Source organism: Taudactylus pleione, unplaced genomic scaffold, assembly GCF_031769625.1.
Source record: "Taudactylus pleione unplaced genomic scaffold, aTauple2 ptg000116l, whole genome shotgun sequence".
NCBI classification, from domain to species: Eukaryota; Metazoa; Chordata; class Amphibia; order Anura; family Myobatrachidae; genus Taudactylus; species Taudactylus pleione.
Window position 1 is genome coordinate 5,772,742 of NW_028284518.1, and position 25,629 is coordinate 5,798,370.

General features: G+C 45.9%; 1 protein-coding gene across 4 annotated transcripts in view; it reads right to left on the minus strand.

The window, feature by feature from the left end:
• SYCP2L (synaptonemal complex protein 2 like) overlaps positions 1–25,629 on the minus strand; it is a 314,762-nt gene that overhangs the window by 59,095 nt on the left and 230,038 nt on the right. For all 4 annotated transcript variants that reach the window (XM_088471654.1, XM_088471653.1, XM_088471652.1 and 1 more), the window contains exon 25: positions 15,218–15,374. In XM_088471654.1, the coding sequence (XP_088327780.1) occupies positions 15,218–15,374 (157 nt within the window). The remainder of the gene's footprint in view (positions 1–15,217; positions 15,375–25,629) is intronic.

The window sequence follows — 25,629 nt, forward strand, 5'->3', positions numbered from 1 at the left end:
TTTAGTCGGAGAATGCCAGTTCTCGCGACTACACACCCAGATTAAGTCGCGAGAACCGTCATTCTCTGACTTAACCAATTCGCTACAAGGCACACAGCGCGGTTTATTGAATAGCTCCGGGAGATCCCTCTTACGGCTATTCATGATCGCATTGAATTGAAATTGGCCCACTGCTTTCTTACCCACATTTTATTTCCGGTTTGTTTGACAACTTAATTACACTAAGTAGAACAAATTGGTGCGCTAATAAAAGCTGTACCTGTGTAAATACTTGCAGCTGACAACTGAGGGATTCTGTCTAAACCCTCAAAAAAGAAACCTAATAGAAAATAGATGTCTGCTCCAGTATAAACACTAAAAATCCCAATAGCGGTTATTAAAAATACCCATTTATTCAACAATTATTAGACTTAACTGCAGTTCAATAAAAACAATTGTAACATATATTAGAAACAATGTAACCATTCACAAAATATGTCAACTTTGAAACAAAGTGAAATATTCCTACTCAAATTGCCTCAAGATAAGTACTCTTAATATATTTTAAATTGAATATTAATAGCAGAAGCTCTTGTAGGTGTATAGTACATATAATGAATGTCCCCGATACTTTTTGCCTTTCTATGACCTATTGGATTAAAAAAACCCTGTGAGAGAGAAACGCGTCAAGCAAATAAATCAGACTGATTACTGCACAAACTTATTCTCCAATTGCCTCCATTGGGAGGCCATGGACTGGAGCGGTAATTGCCTTGATTGCGCTGGGAGTTGGAGTGTGATCAGCCTTTGTATAGAGGAGAGATCATTCTGCTGTCCGTCCTCTCGTGGAGATTGGTGACTGTTGAGGAGATACAGCCAGGAGCTACATGACTCGGGCTGCATTAATAATGCGCTCTTCTCTCCGCAGCTTTGTACTATCTACCCGGTGGTCTGTTAAATATCAATCCTTTTTACTTTACAATACCGAATGATGTTACAACACCTCTGATGGTCCTGTAATTACCTGTTTATCCATTGATGGTATATCTGCGGGAATGGAGGTGAACAGGTCACACATACTATTATGTTATTAATATACCATTTAATAATTATTAAGAGTACTTATCTTGAGGCAATTTGAGAAGGAATATTTCACTTTGTAGCGAGTTGACATTTTGTGAATGGTTACATGGTTTCTAATATATGTTATATTTAATTCTTTTTATTGGACTGCAGTTAGGTCTAATGATTGTTGAATAAATATTTTTAATAGCCATTTGGATTTTTTTTGGTGTTTATACTGCCGCAGACATCTATTTTCTATATAACTTAATTACACTGCTTCTATACCACAGTTTCCTTTCCCACTTCCAGCTATCCCTTGCCTATTTCCATAAACCACACCATGTCCCTTTTTTTTTTTAACCCCCCCTTCCTCATTCAGCTGCTATAGCAGCTACACAATCCTATATTCTAACACCTGTTCTCACCTCTCCCCTTCGCCCCCTAGTCAGCTCCATCTTCACCCACTGTCTCTCCTCCTCTGTCTTTTTTTTATACCCCTCTAGTCCTTCCCCCAACTCTCTTGTTCCCATATTCTCTTTCAACTGTCTCCCATCATGGTTCTACTACCCCACCACTAAGCCCTGCTCCCTCCCTGCTTTCAGTCACCTCTCCTCAACCCCACTCAGGTCACACTAAACTTCCTCCCTATCCACCATCTGCAGATTCCCTTCCTCGCTCAGGAGCCCGCACCATCCCTACACTCTCTTCTCAGCTCTTTAAATAAATAATAAACTTATCATTCCCCACCCATAACCTCTTCATCTCCAAACTCCCTGAATCCCTCTCCTAGCCATCACTGAATACGGAATTTTCCCCTCAGACACCACTCCCACTGTACTCTCCTCTGGGAGGCTCAAGTTCTCTCACACCACCCACCCAGGGGGACTTTATGGTGTTACAGTTGGGTTCTTACCAACTCATTCCATCAGAACCAACCCTTTCATTCTATACATTTGAGGTTCATGCTATTCGGCCTCTTCCAACCTGTTGAACTTCTTGTAGTTGGCTATTGTCCCCATGACTGTAGCTCCAAATTTCTTGAAAACTTTGCTTTCTGTCTCCCCTACTTCCTCTCTTCAGACCTTCCCTCCCCCATCTTAGGTGACTTTAATATCGCTACATGATCCCTCAGCCTCTAAACTCCTTACCCTCACTTCATCACTTGGTCTGTCTCAAAGGACCTCCTCACCCTCCCATGTGAGTGAACACACTTGATCTAGTTTTCACTCAGCGCTGTGATGTCTCTGATTTCACCAATACCCCATTCTAACCATCATTTCTCTCAACTTACCCCTCACTCCTTCTCCACCGCTGCCTCTCAAGGCTTCCTTCACTAAGTATAACCTTGAGACTATTGTCACTGTTCTCTTATCCTCCCTACATGACTCACTTCTCTCCCCCATTGTCTCTCTCTCTTGCCTAAGCAGTTTTCCTATACAATGTATCGCTTACTTCGGCTCTTGACTCTATTGCTCTGGTGGTCATTACTCACCTTCGCAGAACCACACCTCAACCATGGCATTTAAAAGGCATCAGATATCTGTAAAAGGGCTCATGAACCGCCGAATGATAGTGAAAGAAATTGCGCACCAATGCAGAATTCCTCCATTTAAAATTTAAGCCGTCGACCTACCTCTCAAAACAGTCTTATTTCAAGACCCTTCCAACTCCCTCCTCACTCTCTGCCCTTGACTTCGCCAACCACTTCACATATAATATTGAAACAATACGCCAGGACATCACATTCTACCAGACCCTCACCACCCCCATACACTTCTTCCTCAACCTGCCTATCCCCATCCATTTTTCCAACTCATCTGGAGATAGAGTCATTGCCCTAATCTGGTTGTCCCAACACCTCACTTGACCCTATACATTCCTGACCTCCTACACTCCCTTTCTCCTGATGCCTGTTCTTATCTTGCCCATCTCTTCAATCTCAACCTCTCATCAGGAACTGTCCCCCCTGCATTCAAGCATGCCTTTGTCTCCCCCACCTTTGACCCTGACACCCTCTCTAATTACTGCCCCATCTTTCTCCTTCCCTTTGCCTCCAAACTCCTTGAGCGGACTCTCTACTAACACCTCACCACCTTTCTTTCCTTCCACTCCCTGCTTGACCAATTTCAGTCTGGCTTTTGTCCTCTCCACTCCACAGAAACTGCCCTTATGAAAGTCAACAATAACCTCCTTGCTACCAAATCCAAGGGCCACTACCCCCTCCTCATTATCCTTGACATATCTGCTGCTTTTGACACTGTGGACCACCCTCTTCTCCTGAAATTCCTTTATTCCCTAGGTCTGCGTGGTACTGTCCTCTCCTGGCTGTCCTACCTCTCTGACCTTTTTTCTTTGTCTCCTTGCATGACACCACTTCTCCACCATTTCCTCTACCAGTATGTGTCCCCCGAGGTGCTGTTCTTGGATTTCTCCTATTATCCCTTTATACTCCCTCTTTAGGTGAGCTCTTTTGGCCTCCAATATCATCTCTATGCTGCCGACACTCAAATCTACCTCTCCTCCCCTGAACTTTCCCTCTCTATCCTCACTTGTATCACCAGCTCTCTCTCTGCCATTTCTTAACATGTCTAAGACTGAGCTGATAGTCTTCCCACCCTCCCGAAGTACCTCACCTTCCACAATTTCACTATCTATTGGTAGCACCCACCATCTCCTCTAGACTTTAAGTGCGCAGTCTTGGGATCTTGGGAGCTATTCTTGACTATACCTCCTCCTTCAAACCACAACTTTTGCAGTGGTGCCATTTTCAGCTAAGAATTATCTCCAGGATCAGACCCTCTCTCACCTTGGAGGCAACTAAGACACTCATCCACTCACTGTTCATCTTCTGACTGGACTACTGTAACCAACTCTTGCCTGGCCTCCCTGACTCCCTCCTCTTTCCACTCCAATCTGTCCTCAAAGCTGATGCCCAACTCATCTTCCTCTCCAAATGTATTACATCTGCCTCCCCTCTTCTACAAGCCCTACACTGACCCCCCTTCAGAACCCAATTCAAACTCCTCACACTTACTTACAAAGCCCTGACCCAATCCCCTCCCATTTACATCTTGGACCTTATCTCCATTTACACTTCCACCTGCCCACTTTGCCTTACAAATGAACACCGCCTCTCCATCCAAACCGATTACTTCCTCACACTTTCCTCCAAGACTTTGCCTGTGTTGCTCCTTTCCTCTGGAACACTCTCCCAATCAGACTTTCCACCTCTCTACAAAACTTCAAACAGGCTCTCAAGAACCACTTCTTTATCAAAGTCATCCAGCTCTCATCCTAACCCATTGCCCAATGATCACTGTCTACCCAATCTTTGTCACCTCTGTCTGTCTGCCCCTCCCCTTTAGAATGTAAGCTCTCAAGAGCAGGGCCCATCTGGCTGTCTGTACGGCTGACCACCATTAAACCCATATGCTGGCCCAGGAACCGCCGACAATGAAGTCATTACCGTGCTAGTGGCCAGACATGTTGGGCAGCGTATTGGTAAGTGTGTATGCACAATATTGTTTGTGCATTCAACTTGCCAAATCGTTGGATCAGTCGGCGGGGGGACAATCCACTGCTCAGGCTTGTACTCAGCATTAGTTCCCATGTCATTTCAATTTGCTGAAGTTAACATTGAATAATTTGCTTGAACTCTCTCCTCTATATTCAATATGATCAATTCTAGTTTAGATGAAGAAACATTGGAACTGTCAGTGATATTTTACTGAAATAAAGAGCTTGTGGGAAAAACTTCTGGAATCTACTCTAAGAACAGTATCCAGGCCTTGAGAATAACATATTTGTATGGAAGCTTTTTTTTGGGGCCAATATACCTTTGCGAAGTAACCTTCACCCAGACGCAGATCATTTATTCAAAATACAGAAGCCGCCTGATTGATGAATATTTCATATCCTGACTTCATGAATACTTGAGCAGTTCTGAGCCATCTATTAGTAAGTGATCAATGACGATATAGAGCTATCAACTTCACACAAGGAAGATTAGTGAACACTTAAGTCATGAGCAAAACGTAGAAGTTTGATGCTATTTTACATTTGATTACCTAGTTGACCAAATAAATCACAGCTTATATGTACTTACATTAAATACTTGCTGAATAATTTAGTATACAGGAGACTGGTATTTTAAGAAATATGTTTAAAATCTGCAACTCTTCCCCCCTTTTATATCTCCTCTCTGTATGGTGGTTAAATGTTTTCCTAACCCAGCTCCCTTTGACAAAATCAGAGACAAAAGAAACCGAGAAATACCGAAAAATTCCCTGTCCAGGAGAACCAGTAGAAGAATCTGGAGAAGAGTATAACAAGTGGAAAGAAAATGATGAACAGATGTGTCCTCATGCACTATTGCCACAGTTGTGCCAAACATCTCTTCTCGCCACGCAAGGCCCAGTGTGACTTGGCTTGCGCTGAGCATCTTTTTCACCTACAGCACCTTAGCTGTAGGTAGCTGAAGACACATCTGTAAGCACGTATCCCATTTTCCCTCACATCCTATTGGAGGCACTGATGCTGGGGATATGGTAAAGCTGCTCTTCTAGGCTCAGACGTTGCAGTTTGCAGCATCTTCTGCTTTGCATCTTTGGATGTAAAAATAAAAGTTATGGTAAAACTTACCTTTGTTAACTCTTTCTTTGAAGTCCATAGGGTCCACAGGGATACTTAGTTTAGGGTTTAGGTGGAGGTCAGGACCAGACAGTTAAAGCTGTTGATTCCCAGGATGCACTGGTCCTTCCCCCTATGCCCACCCCCAAGCCAGAGGCTCCTCAGTTAGTTAGCAAGCCAATGGCAGGAGGAGGACAGGAGAGAAAGAAGACTGGTACACAGAAGAAACACACTCTCACAGAAGGAGACCGGTGACCAGGAAAACCAACCCAGGGAAGCCAGGGCGTCAGGGCGCGCACTCTGTGGACCCTATGAACTTCGCAGAAAGAGTTAACAAAGGTATGTTTTACCATAACTCTCATTTACTTCTTCAGGGTCCGTAGGGATCCACAGGGATACCTTGGAGACATCCCAAAGCAGTATTCAAGGGCGGGGACGCTCCTGAGCTGACAGGAGTACCAGATGCCCAAATTAAGCATCCTGTGAGGCGAAAGTATCAAAGGCATAGAACCTTAGAAAGGTGTGGACAGAAGACCACGTGGCTGCCTTACAAAGCTGTTCAGCCAAGGTAAGCTGCCCACGAAGGTCCCACAGAGCGAGTGGAATGAGCTTGCTCAGGGAAACCCGTCTGCAAGTAAGCCTGTGAAATAGCCATGCAAATCTATCTGGCCAGGGTCTGTTTGTTAGCTGGTCAGTCCTTCATGTGGAATCCATAGAGGACAAATAGAGAATCTGTTTTCCTAAAAGAACAGGTGCGGTCCACGTACATATTAAAGGCACGGACCACATCCAAGGAAGCCTCACCAGCAAAAAGGCCGGGTGAACAGAAGGCCGGGATTACAATTTCCTCAATGATATGGAATTGAGAGACCACCTTGGGAAGAAAACCAGGACGAGTACGAAGAACCGCCCTATCTGGATGAAAACTCAGAAATGGGGAGCGACATGACAGTGCCCCCAAGTCTGACACCCTATGGGCAGAGGCAATAGCCAGAAGAAAGATAGTCTTCACTGTTAACCATTTGAGACCCCCTGACTCCAGGGGTTCAAACGTAGGGCCCTGCAGGGCCTGAAGAACTACAGACAAATCCCAAGGAGCCACAGTAGGGACAAAGGAAGGTTGAATGCGGAGAACATCCTGTACGAAGGTGTGAACATCTTGTAGCGTAGCAATTTTGCGTTGGAACCAGATAGACAAAGCAGAGGCATGAACATTAAGGGAGGCCAGGCGAAGTCCAAGGTCCAATTCAGCTTGAAGGAAGGCAAGGACTCTAGAGACCCTAAAAATATGCGGGTCCTAACTTCTGGCATTACACCACTGGAAGTATGTATGCCACACTCTGTGATAGATCCGGGCAGAAGCCGGTCTACGCGCCCTGAGCATAGCCTGTACTACTACTGGAGAAAATCCCTTAGATCTTAAGAGGGATGTCTCAAGAGCCACGCCATCAAAGACAGGCGACCCAAGTCCTGGTGTAGACAGGACCCTGAGATAACAGATCCGGCCGTTGAGTCAGCAGAAGAGGAGCATTGATGGAGAGGCTCTGAAGGTCTGAGTACCAATGTCATCTGGGCCAAGCTGGAGCCACCAGAAGGACAGTACCTCTGTCTTGTTTGAACTTTCGAAGGACTCGAGGAAAGAAGGAGACTGGAGGAAACAGGTAAGCCAACCAAAAGGTCCACTTTATGGACAATGCATCTACGAAGGCTGCCGCAGCAACCCTTGTTCTTGATCCATACACCATCAGCTTGTGATTGTGACGAGAGGCCATGAGGTCCACCTCTAGTAGGCCCCACTTGTCCACAAGGAGTTGAAACACTTCTGGGGGGAGAGACCATTCCCTGGCCTGTACATCATGGCGCCTGAGGAACTTCGGGAATGAACACCACAGATTTCCGGAAGCGGTTTTTCTGCCCATGTGAGAATGTGAGTCACTTCTGACATGGCTGCCCGACTTCGAGTGCCTCCTTGGTGATTGAGGTAGGCTAATGCCGTTGCGTTGTCAGATTGTACCTGTACAGGTCTTCACTGAAGAATATGTCGCGCCAGAGTGAGGGCTTTGTATACTGCTCAAAGTTCCAACATGTTGATTGCTGTCTTGACCAGTGTCCAGCGGGACCTGGAAGGAGTGCGGTGTGGTCACCGCACCCCAACCCCGGAGACTGGCATCCGTTGTCAGGATCACCCAGTCTGGGACCCAGAAGGGGCGTCGCCTGGTTAGGTGAGACGTCTGTAACCACCATGAGAGGGACAGACGTACCTTTGGAAAGAGAACCATTGTCTGGGACTTTAGTCGATGAGGCAATCCATTCCACCTGGAAAGGATCAGGAGTTGCAGAGGTTTGTAGTGGAATTGGACATACTCCACCATGTCGAAGGTGAAGACCATGGATCCCAGTACCTGCATTGCTAAGTGAATGGACACTTGGCGACTGAGTAGTCTGCGCACACGTTGTTACAGTGTGGAGATCTTGTCTACCGATTCTTTGAGCATGAGAATCTAAGAGAGCCCCCAGATGGACCATTCTTTGTGAAGGAACCAGGGAAGATATCTTCCAATTGATTAACCAGCCGTGATTCTGCAGAAAGGCAATGGTAATCTGAAGGTGATGTTGTAGGACCTCTGGGGAGCATGCTAATAGCAAGGGGTTGTCCAGGTATGGTAGCAGTCAGACACCATGACAATGCAGATGAGCTGCCATAACTGCCATAATTTTGGTAAAAACCCATGGGGCTGTAGAAAGGCCAAAGGGCAGAGCCTGAAACTGAAAATGTTGCTGTAGAACAGCAAACCTGAGAAATTTCTGGTGAGAAGGCGCTATAGGTATATGCAGGTAAGTGTTCTGAATATCCAGTGACACCATAAAGTCCCTCGGTTCCATAGCTAGGACTATAGAGCATAGGGTTTCCATCTGAAATCTGGGCACCCTGATGAATTTGTTCAGGGATTTGAGGTTGAGAATAGGTCGGTAAGACCCATTCGGTTTCTGAACCAGAAACAAGGTGGAATAACCACCTGTCCGTGAGATAGAGGGACCGGTACTGTCACCCCCGCCTTTTGTATAAGCAAGGACTTGAGTCCGAGTAAGGGCCTATGCATAAAAACCGGTGGGGTGGTCGTCTTAGGAAAAAGAAGGTGCACCCGTAAGAGACCACTTCCTGTACCCAAGTGTCTGAGGTGATTTGACGCCAGCGCTGGACAAAGAGTAAGTCGGCCTCCTAACCTGGGATCCCCCAGAGGGAGGCCTGCTTCGTCAGGCGGACAGTTTATCCTCTGATTCTGCAGCAGGACAGCAGGTGGCCCTGGCCTGCTTGGGCTTAGGTTTGGCTGACTTAGAGGAAGCCTGCTGTCGAGGAAAGGACTGACCTCTAGGTTTCCCTTGGTGACGAAAAACTCTAAAAGACGTTGTCCCTTAGCAGCCGTTGCAGATGGCAGAAAGGCAGTCTTAGAGGCCGCCAAGGAAGTGACAATCTTGTCCAAGTCAAGGCCAAAAAGAATGTCCTCTGTGTAAGGGAGCGATTCTAAGGCCTTCTTAAAGGCTGCATTCGCCTTCCAGGACCGTAGCCACAGAGAGCGACGGACAGACACTGACATTGACAATATTCTGGAGGTTAAAAGACTCACATCCAGCGTAGTATCCCCTATGTATGAAGCTGCATCTCTAATGTGAGCAACAAGGGAAGGCCTGTCCTGAGCGGCGTCCTCCGGGAGGTGCTCCTCGAGTGCGTCTGTCCAGCCCTCAATTGCTTTAGCCACCCAAGCAATAGCCATTGATGGGCGATTAGAGGCTCCTGAAAGAGAATACATACATTTCAGACAAGCTTCCACCTTTTTATCCGTGGGATCCTTCAGCGAGGAAGCAGACGGAATAGGTAAGGTAGACCTCTCATATCACGCAGCTGATCAAGAGTCCACTGCCTGGGATTTCTCCCACTTTGTACATTGATCAGCCGGAAAAGGATAACAATGAGTCAGTCTTTTATGTGGCTGAAACCTCTTACCAGGCGTCTGACAGGCAGCCATCACATGGTCAACTAGCTGATCAGATATAGGAAGCTCTGCAGAATTAACAATTTGTTTCTTAAAAAGGGGGTGCTTTGACTGTGGAGCGGATTCATCATCTTCTATGTGAAGTATATCTCTAACCGCTCGTACTAGGGCAAGGATATTAATTTTTGCCTGCAGTTCTTCCTCTCCTGAGGGAGACTCAGTAGTAGATAAATCAGCCTCTCCTGCCTTGTCAGATGACACCTCAGAATCTGACAGGAGCGTGGACTGAGAGGAAACCAGAGGATGTTTATTTTTACTGGGTAGTGATTTCTCACCCTGTAATGTATTTTTAACAGCCGTTGATACCATCATCTCTAAGGTAGCGGGCAGAGGAGGCACTGGTATAGTTTGTACCTGTTGTGGCAACCCCAAAGGAGGAACTACTGCCGGGACTGTGGTCCACAAGTGAATTTAGCACCTGAGTGAAGGAAGCCCAGATGGGCTATTAGACAGGGGCTGCGAGAGCTGATGGGCCAAGTGTATTATAACAGATGGCACAAAGTCCCTCTCTGATTAAATCTTCCTCATTTAATCCAGCAGTACATGATTTACATGAGAGCAGTGTGGGCTACTCTTGCCTGTGTTAAACATATTGCAGAGTAGAATAGCACTATGGTATGAGGCAGAATATCACCACTGAGTATGTGGCAAAGCCAAACTCAAGGGGGGGGATGAGTAATATAAATAGCCTGTTCAAGTCTGTATTAAACTGTAGAAATTCAGCACATTTATGGCACTATGTATAGTGCAACTGCCCCAGTGTGCGATAACTTCACAACTCCAGTGAGAAATGAAGTGCATATTGACCCTTAATACACCGGTATTGTTAGGGACACGGAGAGAAAAAAGTGATAGGCAAAGTTTGACAGCACGAGGAAATATCAGACCGACAAACACAGCGATAGCAGATCGAAGACAATGCAGAAAAATAACTGCACAATTGGCACTAAATTCAACTACTCAGACTCTAATGTCTGATAGGCTATAGCGCTACATAACTTTGCTCCAGGGAGTGGTATGTAGGGGGAGCCGGACCCTGCGTTCCCAGAGAGTGCTGTGGCTGAGCCTATGGAGAAAATGGCCGCCGGAGAGAAAATGCAACTCAGAGCGGATTAGACCCTGCGGAATGGCACCTGGAGCTGGGGGAGGGCCGCTTAAACATGGAAAGCTGGCCTCCCCTGGCTGATTATTGACCTCAGGGATGCTGCTTTACCGCACCATATGTACCCTGGTAGTCTTAGTGGAGCACGTGGACTACCACGGTGTACACACTCAGCGTACTCCCCGAGACCAGAGGAAAGACTGTCCACACGCGGGTTACCACAAGCGATAACCCGCCTTACCTGCCCCTTAGTTCCGCATTGCTGGCTATGGTCATCCTGCGGGGCCAGCTAGTAAGGTCCCCGGGAGCCCGTCGAGAGTACCAGACGAAACTGGAGTCACGACGCCTGGAGGGGTGATGGAGTGTCAGCACTGACGTGTCATGGACGTCAGCGGTAAAATAAATAATAACTATTAAATCGAATAAATAAAAGCTTTTGGGCTGCCTAAACAGTCTAAATGGTGATCCGACTCCTGCAGACACCAGAACAAACTGAGGAGCCCCTAGCTTGGGGGTGAGGTATAGGGGGAATGACCAGTGCATCCTGGGAGTCAACAGCTTTAACTGTCTGGTGCTAACCTCCACCTGAACCCCAAGGTATCTCTGGGGATCCCTATGGACTCTAAAGAAATATTAAAATTGCATAACTTAGTAAATATACGCACCAAGGAACAGGTGGCTACATAGCATAACTTCTCAGCTGAGGCTACACGGAGTGCAGGTGGTGCTTTCAAATCAGTTAGAATGCACCTTTAAATTTAACAGTTTTCCCTAACCTAATTCTAATCACTGAAGTAGCCTCTCTCATAATTGTTTGTTTTGACACATGTGGGTATCGTAAAACATCAGATGATCATTCGTTTTCCTAAGAGATTCCCATTTTACATAGGTCTTCAGAGCTCTAGCAATGTTCAATAATTGGACAGAGGGTGGGGGGGGGGGGGGGATATGGTGGGGCCTGTTAATTTAAGGTGGGGTGGATGGGACTTTATGTATTTCTGGGGGCTTTGGAGGCAATTAATTGATGTGAGGCCGAATTTGGGGATGTAATATTAGGGCAGTTTGAATGGAAGTGGGACCAGGGACGTGCGGGGAGGTCAATGGATGGGGAGGCACTGGCTAGAATCAGAGCCAGATTGACACACACATATATGCACCTGCCTCAATTGCACAGATCTCCCCCCTCACATAGATCCCCGCCCCACGCACAGATTCTGCCTCACACATATCTCCCACTAGCACAGAAGACCCCCCCTATCACAAAATATTCCCACACACACACACAGATCAACCCCTAGCAGTGGACCCTCCTCACCTTTTTCTCCTTTGTTGTTTTCCTCTGTCTGCATATGCCAATTTCCTTACCTCCTCAGTGCTGCTGCTGAACTCCAATGACTGCGTAGTACTTCCTGAACTGGTCATCTGATCGTCAGAGGTGTCCATCAGAGTTCAAAGCATGCCCCCTCACAGTGAGGCATGTCTCCTATTAGCTCTTTTTCTCTGTTTTATTAGCTGCTTCGTGGCCCAGCCCTCAAGCTTCAGGCAGTGTCTGAGATATCAGATGTGAAGATGAGCTCTTACTGCCTCATCTCTCCATGTATTTCCAGGGAGTGGTGCAATTATGGTGAGTTTTGCCTATAGAAACAATCTGAATAATACAAAGAAGATATTTATAAGTTATAAATATCTTCTTTGTATTATTCTAATAATTTTTATAGCCAAAACTCTGCAGTCTGACACGAAGTATGACAGGGGAGACTGCCTCCCCTGACTGCACATGCCTGATGGAGACCTAATTCTTAAACATTGCTGCTATTGAATGAACTTTGGGGATTGTTGAGGACAAGAATATACAGTACATGTTTCATGAAGCTATCCAACAGGGCTGAGACAATCACCAACTGAGCATAAAACAAGAGGAGCTGTTGGTTACGAAGCTTCAAGAACAGATAGAGAGCAAAACATTCTTCTAACTGTCCCGATTCTGGCGGGGCAGACCTTAATTTGGATGACTGACCTGGTTAACCAGGACTTTCATATGACTGCAATGATACAGTAGTTAGGAGATATGTTCTGCTTCATGCTGTTCTGCTTAGCGGTGGGGTGGGCGGGTGGGTGACTGCATGTCTCTGTTTGTAAAGGGGTTGCACTGCAAAAATTGTTTAGACTTGAAAGGTTGATGGCCTGGTACATGAAGAGAAAAACGTTACCTAGGCAGGTCTTAGAGGAAGATGCTTCAACCGGCATCTGTCACCATGAGAATCTGCATGTACCACAACTTTCTTGGACAATCTGGTGCCACCAGAATCACTTGAACATCATCTCTTTTTACCTCCTTCAGAACATGCAGCAACATTGCTACCAGAGGTAATAGGTAAATTAGATGCAAGTGTCCTGGGATCAACATTGTGTCCACTAGAAAACGTCTATGGATCCTTTGCACTTGCGCAGAAAGTCTCCATCTTGCGATTCCTTAATGTTGTCATCAGGTTGACCCCAATTCTTTCACAATCTATTCAAACACATCCACTCTCCAGGATGTGCAGCATGCCTGCTTCCCAGTTCTCCACCCCTGTTATGAACAGGAACGAGACTGCTCGAACATTTTGTCCTACCAAATGCATCTGTTGTTTTAGCTCATGCCAAGCTTTTAGTTCTTCTCTTATGATTAATGTATGCTACCGCTGCAGCATTTTGTCACAATTTTGGTCTGACATGTGGTTTCTAACTATCCGCTAGGAAAAGCACAACCAATAAGAGGGGAGCAGAGTCTAACATACTAGTGGTTTTCACCAAGGATCCCCACAGTAGGGTATGGACTGAATTGTGCAGAGAATGCAGGTCGTGGCCCCCTGCCAAGTGGGATAGTAAAGAGTAATCGGCAAGCTGGGTCTGGTGACGAAGCAGCATTGCCAAAGCAAAAAGGGTATACCAGGAGGAAGATCAGGTCACAAGCCAAGGTCAACATCGAGCAGTATAGATCAGAGTTAAGGGATAACACTGGAGAGAGGTCAGTAACAGAATGTGGGCATACACAAGAATCGCCAATAAAACATACAGGAATGCTGGAAAATAGAGTGAGACCTAATACTCTGGCAACTTCCTGTAGCCAGAGTAAGGTTTATAGGCAAGCCAGATCTGAACAGCCCACCTCCAGTGACAGGAGTTATCACATCACTGCAGGTGAAAAGAGAAAAGGAAGTCTGGGTCACTCCTACAGTGTGGATTTGCACAGAGCTGCAAACAGACAATGGAATTACTCCATAGAATTCAGCAGAACTGCCCCAAGAAACAACACAAGGTAAGTGCTTGCTAAAAGTCCTGCAGTGCCTGATACATTCTGGGGGACATGTATCAAAGCTTGGAGAGAGATAAAGGAGGGTATTCATGAAAGCTTGGAGAAAGATAAAATTGTGAACGATAAAGTACCAACCAATTTACTCCTGTCATATTTCAAACACAGTCAGTACAATGACAGTTAGGAGCCGATTGGTTGGAACTTTCTCTTTCACAATTTTATCTCTCTGCTAGCTTTCATGAATACCCCCCAAAGTACTAACCAATCAGCTTCTTACCTATTACTGGCTGTATTTGAAAAATGACAGTTAGGAGATGACTGGTTGGTACTTTATTTCTCTTCAAGGTTTGATACATCTCCCCCTCTAACTGAATATTTATAGGCATACCTCAGTGCCATGGGTCAGGCACTGCCGAAAATTTGCTGTCTTGAATGTGATAGGGAATCCTACAATGACCAACAATTAAGTCCAGCAGAACGTGAGGGAAGTAACTCATACAGAGAAAACATCCCCTCAAAGAAATACTTCCCATTAGCCAAGTTGTAAAAAAGCCACAGCAACATGTACCCCTGTTTATGGGCATTTCAGAAGGTTTCCTTCTGTGAGGAAAGCCTGCCAAAAAAAAGCACATACAAGGCTGTCTGGGAATAGCCCCATCGTTAAACAATTGTTCAGAGGCCCCTCTGGCAATATTATGCCTATTGACAGGGCGGCTCCTCAGAACACTGGAGGTTGCATGAATACTACGCCTGTGTGGGACTTTGAAAAATGTGTGTACCGTACATGAAGGGAAATAGAAAGTTCCAAACTCCAAGATGGACACTCCTCTATACACCAGCATCTGTCCTCCACAGTATATACGAGAAACTATAGTATATAATTTGGTACATCTCAAAAGATTTTCAATCTTCAGCGCAGATCACAGAATCAAAAAAGAATTAGTGCATTGTTTTTAAACAGAAAGTAAGCCAATCAAGGCATAAGTACTGTCATGGTGCAGGAAAAATTAAACAATTAAGCAGAAGAGTATAGGCTGGTACCCGCTTGCCTGCTCTGACCATACAAAGTACATAAGCAGACAACCCAAATACCTTTCAGTTTACTTTTACTCTTCTGCTTCTTGCGACTATAGTCGGCAGATGGTGTTGTGGATTTTCTTTTATTTTCTATACTCCAATTTTTTCCACTTTGAATGGTACTGGCTGCTTCATCACTTTCAGAAGAATCACACTCTCTGTAGTTCACGGCCTGCAAGAGGAGTTTGGTGAGATTGTTATATTACTATGATAAGCAATATGAACACCCAGGTACAGTACAGTATTAAGTCAATTGCAAACATTTACAGCATATCAATTTCTAGGTTTTACAAATGGAGGCATTCCTCCTAGAGTCCCTAAAGGGCAGTAATAATGCATTAAGCAAAATGTTACTTCAAATGGAAATTCCTACTCAATGGTGTTTTTATGTTGTTGGATCAGAATTAGGGTAGGCAGGAAGGATGCACATGGAGATATGGTAGAACTCCCATACATAGAAAAGGCATTGGGGATTCTTCGATACTGGTAAATCCATCTCTTAAAAAAAGATGAGAGGTCACCAAGGTCTGCAATTCACCCAGTGGTGTGGTCTTTTAGACTGGTTCTAAACTGAATAAAAATCAACATTATATTCTCATATGAAATATGGGTACTTTTGTTATCTTTTAATAGCTGGAGGCAACAGAAAAAAAATATTTAGGGAAGCACACCATACTTTAAACCAGTGGTTCTCAACTTCAATCCTTAAGAACCCCCAGCAGCAGGTCATGTTTTCAGGATTTCTATCTTTGCAAACAGGTGAGTAAAATACTGACCCAGCAAATTAGATCAACTACCCTGTGCATGATTAAAGAATCCAGAAAACATGACATTTTTGTGGTACTTCACTAGGGGACGTTTGGGTCTGCACACTACTCCTTTAAGGCTTCCAGGTGTAGTCTATGAGGTACTTAAGTAAGTGGATTTGTCTGTTTGTTTGTTACCGGCACCCTGATGAAAGGGCTCATTGCAGCCCTGAAAATAAGAGTTATGGTAGACTTACCACTGATAACTCTTTTCTTCTAAGTCCATAGGGTCCACAGGTATACCATAGGGTTGGAGTGATCCAGGCACCAAACAGTTAAACTTTCACATCCAAGGTCCTCCTCCACATATACCCAGCCCCCAGCCACAGGCATTCAGTTCTGTAAACAAGCCCAGGCAGGAGAAGGAAAGAGGAGAAGGAAGAACAATCGTCAACCAGAAACACTCTCAGAAATGAGGGCACCGAAAGAAAAATTACCCAATGAAGCCAGGTGCGTCAGGGTGGGTGGACTTCGAAGAAAGAGTTATCAATGGTAAGTCTAGCCAATTATTTTTTTCTTCTTCAGGGTCCATAGGGATCTACATGGGATGTCCTAAAGCAATTCCCCTAAGGGAGGGGGATGCTCATGAGCAGAAAGGAGAACTCGTCGCTCAAAGGAAGTATCCCGAGAGGCAAAAGTAAAACCTAAGAAAACTGTGGACAGAAGACCACGTAGCTGCCTTTCACAATTTGTCAGCAGAGGCACCATGACTAAATGCCTACGATGACCCCACAGACCAGGTAGAATGTGCTGTTTCCATGTTTGGGATAGGGAGATCAGCCTGTGTGTACACCTAAGAGATAGTAATACATAACCATTGAGCCAGAGTCTGTTTGTAAGCTGGTCACCCTTGTTTGGGAAAACTATATAGCACAAAAAAAGCATCTTAAGTTTCAACGCTCCACATATATACGGAGAGCACGAACCACATCCAGGGAGGCTCCACCTACAGAAAGGTCTGAAGACTGAAAAGCTGGAACCACAATCTCTTCATTCACATGAAAACGGGACTCTACCTTAGGAAGGTAACCCTCCCTTGTACAGAGAACATCTCTATCCTAGTGAAAAATCAAATATGGGGAGCGACAAGAAAGAGCTGCCAAATCAGAGACTGCGTGCAGAGGAGATAGCAAGAAGAATAAGTGTCTTCGCTGTCAACCATTTCAAATCAACAGAGTCCAGAGGTTGAAATGGAGGAGCCTGTAGCCCCTTGAGAACCAAAGACAAGGGTGGCTGAACTCTGAGAACCCCCTGAAAAAAATTCTAACATCCGGCAAAGAAGCAATCTTTCTCTGTACCCAGACTGACAGCACAGAAACCTGCACTCTCAGTGTGGCCAGGCGGAGGACAAAGGTCTAACCCAGCCTGGAGAAAAGCAAGTACCCGGGAAACCCTAAAAACCTTTAGGGTCATGCTTTCTGTGGGAACACCATTTACCAAAAGACTGCCAAACTCTGTAATAGATGCAGGCAGAGGAAGGTTTACATGCCCTAAGCATCATTTGAATCACAGAGCTGGAGAAACCTTTGTCTCTTAAGATGGAAGAGCCAAGCGGTCAAAGACAGACGTGGCAGGTCCGGATGCCGACAGGGACCCTGCGCTAACAGATCCGGCCATAGAGGAAGAGGAAACAGAATGTGTATGGATAGTTTCCGTATGTCGGTGAACCAATGTCGTCTGGGCCATGCAAGAGCCACTAGTATTACAGTTCCGCCTTCCTGCTTGAATTTCCTAAGGACCCTTGGGAGGAGGGAAATCGGAGGAAAGAGTTATGCAAGTTTGAAGTCCCATCTTACTGCCAAGTGCGTCCACTAAGGCGGCGGAGGGACCTCTGGTCCTGGACCTGTACCTGGGGGCCCTGTGGTTGTGACGTGATGCCATGATGTCTATGTCCAGTAGGCACCATTTGTTCGTTAGGAGTTGAAAACTCCCCGGGTGGAGAGCCCATTCTCCAGCGTGTATGTTCTGGTGACTTAGGAAGTCCGCTTCCCAGTTGAAGACTCCCAGCAAGAATATTGCCGAGATAGCCGGAAGAGGACGTTCGGCCTAGATCAGAATGTTTGTCACTTCCCTAATGTCTGTGTGACTTCACGTGCCTCCTTGATGATTCAGATAGGCTACTGTGGTCGCGTTGTCGGAATGGAACTGGACCGGCCTGCCCTGGAGCAGGCCCTGTGCCATGATGGGTGCTTTGTATACTGCTCGAAGCTCCAGAATGTTTATGGGCAGATGGCCTTCCTAATTTGTCCATCTTCCCTGAAAGGTGTGATGACCTGTCAGTGCCCCTATCCGCGAAGACTGGCATCTGTGGTGAGAAGCACCTGATTTGGAATCCAGAATGGGCGCCCTTTTTCTAGATGATCCTTTTGTAGCCACCACAAGAGAGACGAACCTCCAGAGTGAGGATCCTCTGGGACTTTATTAGATGAAACTGTCCGTTCCACCGGGAGAGAATCAATTTTTGCAGGGGCCTGGAGTGGAACTGAGCATATTCCACCATGTCGAAGGTGGATACCATTGACCCCAGGACCTGCATTGCTGATCGAATGGATACCCTTCGATTGCGTAGCATTTTGCGAATTCGCAATTATAGGGCTACAATCTTGTCCTCTGGCAGAAACACCCTTTGTGTCTGAGAATCCAGAAATGCGCCCAGATGTACCACCCGCTGTGTTGGAGAAAGAGAAGATTTTTTTCCAATTGATGATCCAGCCGTGCATCTGTAGACAGGCCAAGGTCAGTTTGAGATGGTGTTGTAGAACAGCTGGAGATGGTGCCAATATCAGCAGGTCGTCCAGATATGATAGTATCCTGATTCCCTGACGCCTGAGGTAGGCCGTCATAACCATCATTATTTTGGTGAAGACCTGAGGGGCCGTTGATAGAGCAAAGGGCAGTGCCTGAAATTGGTAATGTTGTTGCAGGACCGCAAACCATAAAAATTGTTGGTGGGACGGCATATTAGGCACATGCAGATACGCATCCTGAATGTCCAGGGAAACCATAAAATCCCCAGGTTCCATTGCCAAAATAATTGACTGAAGAGTCTCCATACAGAACTTGGGTACATGGACGAACTTGTTGAGGATTTTCAGATTTAGAATAGAGCGATGAGACCCATTCGGTTTCTGAACCAAAAAATAGATTGAAATATTAACCCATTCCTTGTTGACCCACAGAAACTGAGATTATCACCCCCGGCCCGCAGCAGGGAGTAAATAGCCTCCTGGAGGGTCAAGGCCTTGATAGAATCTGATGGGAGAGTTATACAAAAAAAAAAAACTTCTGGGGAGGATGCCTCCTCCCCTGAGAGACCACTTCTCGGACTGTGGAGTCTGTTGTTGTTCGATGCTAGTAGTCCGCAAATTGAAGAAATCGGCCTCCCACTCTGGGATCCCCCAGGAGGAGGCCCGCCCCATCAGGCAGAGAGTTTGTCGTACAGGTAAGAAACTGGACGTTTAGCCGGCCAGGACTTTTTAGTTTGCTGCTTGGTTGTCCTGCGAGAAATAGACGGCCTAGAGGAACACTGTCCTTTTGCTCGTTCCTGAGGACGGAAGGACCAAAAATAAGACTGCCTAGACTTCAACATAGCGATCTTATATAATTCTATCCTTAAAAAAAGGTAAGGATTCCAGGGCATTCCTTGACCCTGTATCTGCTTTCCAGGACCTTAACCAAAGGCCCCTACAAGCAACAATCGATGCTGCCTATACTTTAGAAGCCATGAGCCCAGCATCTATTGCAGCTTCTCCCAAATAGGAGGTCGCTTCCCGTATGTGGGAGATATGCGTCAGTTATTCTCTGGTAGCATTTGGTATAGTATCTTCCAATGCCCCCATCCATTCTTCAACAGCCTTGGCTACCCAAGCCCTAGCTGGTCGAGTAACAGCTCCAGATGATGAAAATACTGCTTTAAGACATGTTTCCATTTTCCTATCTGAAGGATCTTTAAGAGAAGACGCTGACAGAATAGGCAACGTAGCATTCCTGACTAAATGTGTCACATGAGCATCCACAGTAGGAGGGATTTCTCACTTAATACATTCAGTAGCTGGGAAAGGATACAAGGATGCTAATCTTTTTGTAACATGGAACCGTTTATCCGGGTTACTCCATTCCTCTTCCATAAGTTCAGTGAGCTGCTCATATTTAGGAAACTCAGCTTTTACCACCTTCTGGTGTTTAAACACTGGAGCCTTCTTTCTAGGAGCCAATTCATCATCCCGTATATTTAGGATTTATCTAACCACCCTCACCAAAGTAGTAACATCCACTGTAGAAGGATGGTCCGCCTCTCCCGAGCTAGACCACGTAGAAGAAACCGGCTCATCATCTGCTTCCCCCGATGACGCGTCAGAATTTATATTCTGAGCAGACTGATCAAAAGATAACATCCGCTTAGGCGCCTTAGTGACTACCAATCTGTTCGCAACAGCCAACTGAGCCATACTCTGACTTGAGTGGGCATAAACATCCATCCAGAAAGGGGCAAACATAGCATGCTGTGGGTATCCCATTAAAGGAGGCAGTGTGGGAGTAGCCAAATGATACACTAGCTGCATCATCACTTGAGACACCGAGGACACCCAAGATTGCTCCTGTGCAGGGGCCGGTATACTGGACTGGTGAGGTGATTCTTTATAAAGGGTGGTTTGTGAGCTGTCTGTTATAACGTCCTGAGGGGACAAGGGGAGAGGTGTGTCTGAATCCTGCTGCACCAAACAAACAACTGGATACCTGTGGCCGGGGTATATGTGGAGGAGGACAGTGAGGCATCCTGGGAGCTGAAAGCTTAACTGTTCGTTGGCAGGATCACTCCAACCACATTATCCCCATGGTATCCCTGTGGATCCCTATGGACCCTGAAGATTAAATGTTTTTCTTCCATTAAAATATACCTTTTTGAAAAATCCCCTGCGTGCCACCTACATTTTTTTCAGACTCTGGGCAGAACAGTGATTAGATAGATATAGCTATACTGTATACAGTATATAAATACACTGATCAGTGACAACAATAAAATCACTTGCCTAATATCGTGTAGGTCCCCAATGTGCCGCCAAAACAGCTCTGACCCATTAAGGCATGGATTCCACAAGTCTTCTGAAGGTGTCCTGTGGTATCTGGCACGAAGATGTTAGCAGAAGATCATTTAAAGTCCTGTGAGTTGGGGACACCATGACTCGAAATTGTTTTTCCAGCACATTCCACAGATGCTCAATTGGATTGAGATCTGGGGAATTTGGAGGCCAAGTCAACATTAAGAGGCCACTGCCATCAGGGAATACTGTTGGCATGAAGGGCTGTACTTTGTCCGCAACAATGTTTAGGCAGGTGGTACGTGTCAAAGTAACATCCACATGAATGGCAGGACTCAAGGTTTCCTAGCAGAACATTGCCCAGAGCATAACATTGCCTCCACTGGCTTGCCTTATTTCCATAGTGCATCCCGGTACCATTTCTTCTCCAGGTAAACCACACATATACGTACCCGGCCGTCCACATGTAAAAGAAAATGTTATTTATCAGACCAGGGCATCTTCTTCTATTGCTCAATTGTCCAGCTCTGACGTGGACAGGGGTCATGCCTTTGTCGCCGGCACAATGGCTGTCCTTCCTTGGACCACTTTTGGTAGGTAGTAACCACTGCATACCCGGCAACACCACACCAAACCTGCCGTTTTGGAGATGCGCTAACCCAGTTGTTTAGTCAGCCCAATTTCTTTCCTGCACATCAACTTAGTACATTTTTAATGAGCAGATGTACGCCAAATGTTAAAAGCAAGATTATTCCTATGGGTTAGTAAAGTCTCCTAATATTATGGGTGGACAAATAACATTTTGTCCTATTATATGTCAAAATGAAAGTTAGTCTTCATATAGTTAGTGGGCAGCAGGAAAAAGTATTTACTTATTTCTCATCTGGACGCTCTTTCGCCCCTCTCCAGCTGCACATTGTGAGGCCCCTTTTGTTCCAAAACAAATTATGGTCCCTGGAGACTTGAAGTTGTGCTGCTATACATGTACATCAGCAGTTCACTGTTATGTAGCGTCACATGTTGGTACTGTTTGTCTGCTATACAGTGCAGGACCACCTGTCAGATGATAGAGGGGTTCTGGCTTGTGAATCCTGGTCTGCCAGGCGGGTAGCTGGACTATCGTTGCAGTAAGGGCAGTTAGTTCTGCATCAGTCACATGGAGGACACTACTTAAGCTGGGGACTTTCAAAAGCTACCCCTAAGGAAGGGTACTTACACAAAGCTGCAAGCAAATCTTTTCATGTACACTCTCTCCTTTAGAGACGAACATTTGGCAAACTTGTGAAAGCACACTGAACTGGGAGAGTGAGCTGCAATGGGAACAGGACCATTATCTCATTATCTCTGTGACTAGAGTTTTTTTTCAAAACCTATGTCTATAAGCTGGCGGCCACTGATTAACCTATTAAACTACAAGATAACAATTGCAAAACATTGGGCTGTTAAATATGGAGAAGCCCACAAAGAAACAGGCAGAAAAATCTTTAAAGAATGTAGATTGGGTAAAAACCTGAACCTAAAGGGTGGCCAGTTTAAAACTACAGGGAAGGAGGAGAAGAGGTGGGCTAATTTGAATTGTGAAGTGGGAACCAGTTTCCCTGCTCACCATCAGAGGTAGGAACCCCCATTATGGTCCAGGCATACCATTGCAATTGCATTGCCCGAATGGATGCAAAGGGGACTACCAAATAGGAGGGATGGAGTCCATAGCAGTCTAGAGCTCAAGAATGTGTAAAGGAAGGGAAACTCGGATAAGGCAAATGTCCCGGCAGGCAAAGGGACTGGTTCAGTGCTCCTAGTCCCTGGAGGCAAAAGGACAACTTTGGTGATCCCAATTCCTGCATCCATGGTCATTATGGTGAAATCCCAATGGAAAAGGGGAGGGGTGACCCTGTCTGAGAATGGGGTGGAATTATTTTTTTTAAGTGAACGGCGCCCAACTCAGCTATTCAATTGTTTTGCCGAGCAGGCAAGAATGCATCGGGCACCCCTTTGTTTGCATACTCCCGGTTCCACCCTGCCGGATAATATAGTCTACAGCCATGGCATTGTCCGACTGGACGTTGAGTGGCTTGCCCCTCAGGAACTGCAGATTCCGAGACAGGACATTCCAGACTGCCCGCAGTTCCATCACATTTATGGAAAAAGGTCATACCCTTGAAACTGGAGCCCCAGGGTCACCACACCCCAGCTCAAAAGACTGGTGTCAGTCATGACCAGGGTCCAATCCCAGGTCAAAGGAGGAAGTGACCTGGGATTGGACCCTGGTCACTGGGTCCAATTGGACTACAGTTACAGTAGAACAACAGTCTGTCCAGGTGAGGATCAGATTTTCTCCACAGGATGACACTGGGGAACCCTGTAATGGAAGCAAGCAAAGGGAACCATATTGAAGGCATCTACTATTTTCCCCAGCAACTGCATACACCACACAATGGACACCCGGCATGGGTGCAAGGGACCGCACCAAGAGCCAGAATCTTGTCTTCTGGAAGAAAAATAGGGTGACAAGACATGTTGGACAGAAGCCCCAGGGCCAGCACCAGGTTGGATTTGGAAAAGTTGAGAATCCAACAGTGTTCCTCCAAGCTTGACATCACCACCTGCAGATGACTGCTGAGCAGTGTCCCAGAGGATGCCTTGATCAACAAGTCATCCAAGTAAGGGATGACAATGATCCCAATGCGTCGCAACAGTGCGATCACTGGGGCCATGAACTTGGTCAAAAACCTGGGTGCCGTGGAAAGGCCCGAAATTGAAAGGGCAAGGACTCATTTGCAAGTCCGAAGAAGCTTGTGGTCCTATTCCCAGATGGAAACATGCAAATAGACATCTTTGATGTCGAGTGATTCAAGGAATATCCTCCCCCCTCCTTCCATGGAAGTGATGATGGAACGCAGAGAATCCATCTTCAATTTCTGCACCCAAAGATGAGGGATTAGCCATTTCAGGATAAGAAATGGATGCTAGTATCCATCCAGTTTCAGCACCAGATTGTACCACCACTCCTGAGGGCAGGAGAGAATGCACCGCCCGCAGTAAGGCAGCCTGTCTGACCACTTTTTATGGAAAAGGGATGACAGAGAACCAGCACAGACTAGGACCAACAAGATCCAGAATTTATCATGGTAACAGTATACCCCTTGATACTTTCCAGCTCTAGGCCAAACAGGGACTCCCACACAAACGGAACAGTTTCCAACGTCTTCTTGTATTCACTGTCTTCCTGCCAGGATCGCAGGCACAGAGAAAATCACATCCAGGTAGGCATGACTGATATAGATGGAACTCTGCTTAAAGATGTCTATGAGGGCTAGAAAATAAGATGAATCTACACTGGCTTGGATGGACTCAAGCCCCTGCCAAGACTGGCCAAAGTATAGTCCCTGCAAGAAAAAACAGCAACTTAAGTGAAGCCTCACACTTACAGTCAATGGCATCCTTCAATGTAGCGCCACTCGTTGTAGGAAGAACCATGCTAACCAAGCATTAGGGATGTCCAAATAGCCATGTCCATATCAGGGAACGGGTAATTGTACTGGAACACTGCAGGAAGTTTGAATCACTAATCATGCTTGAGCCAGGTTTTCCCTAACTCATTTGCATAATGTGAATAGGAAGGGAAAGTAACAACCTGTGTCTTTTTCCTAAAGACGTCAAATGAGGCAGGGGCTCATTTGACTATCTGCAATGTCTGGAGGATGGCTATAATGAGGTTGCAAACTCCCAGACTGTCGGCAGAGTTCTCCTACCAACTAGACTGCTCAACCTATTCCTGGTCTAAAGATATCCCCGTCCCCCCACAGAGGTGCCCTCTGAATCGTTATAGCCCAGGAAACGGATGCCAGGTGGAGCTTCCCTGGTGCTTCCAGGAACTGGGAGCGTCTAACCCTATTAATTTTTGCAAGGAGAAATAGACTTCTGAAAGTGCATCTATCTGCAAGGCTAACTCGGGATCAACTAAGGCATAAGCTACAGCAAGAGAAGAGTATTGTGGAAGAAGAGTTGGCTGAGGAACAATAGAAACTGAAGCACTTACCTCCGATTGGGTGTGGACATCAGGTACCTCATTGGCCAGAACAGAGTTGGACTTTTGCCCTTGCTGGCAACACCTCCTCAGCCAGAATGTCAGTTGACCGAGTACCTCTGTGTCACAGACTGCAGAGAGATGCTACTGTACCTCAAAAGAGCTTTGAAGAGCATTTTTAAGCATATGTAATCACCAGTTGTGCAGCTGCATGCTTGCATTTGGGATGTCTAATTCTCTTTCCAGACATACAGACAGATCCTGATACACACAAAGGCATATATATCTATCCCCCTAACTAGAACTTAAGCTAAGCAGCTAACCCTTCAAAATAAAAAAAAAATAAAAAGAGAGAAAAGCTATCCCTATTGCTAAAAAAAGAACAAACCTTGTTGCGGCAGCTAAAAACTTATGCAAGCAAATGAGCCACACTTCCCAGCTCTCTTTGCTCTGTCCCATATAACGTCACTACCTGGGAAATATACAGGAGTGGTCATAAAGCAGGATCACCTCCTGCCTATAGGGAAGCACTACAAAGATGGGGGCTAAATGGAA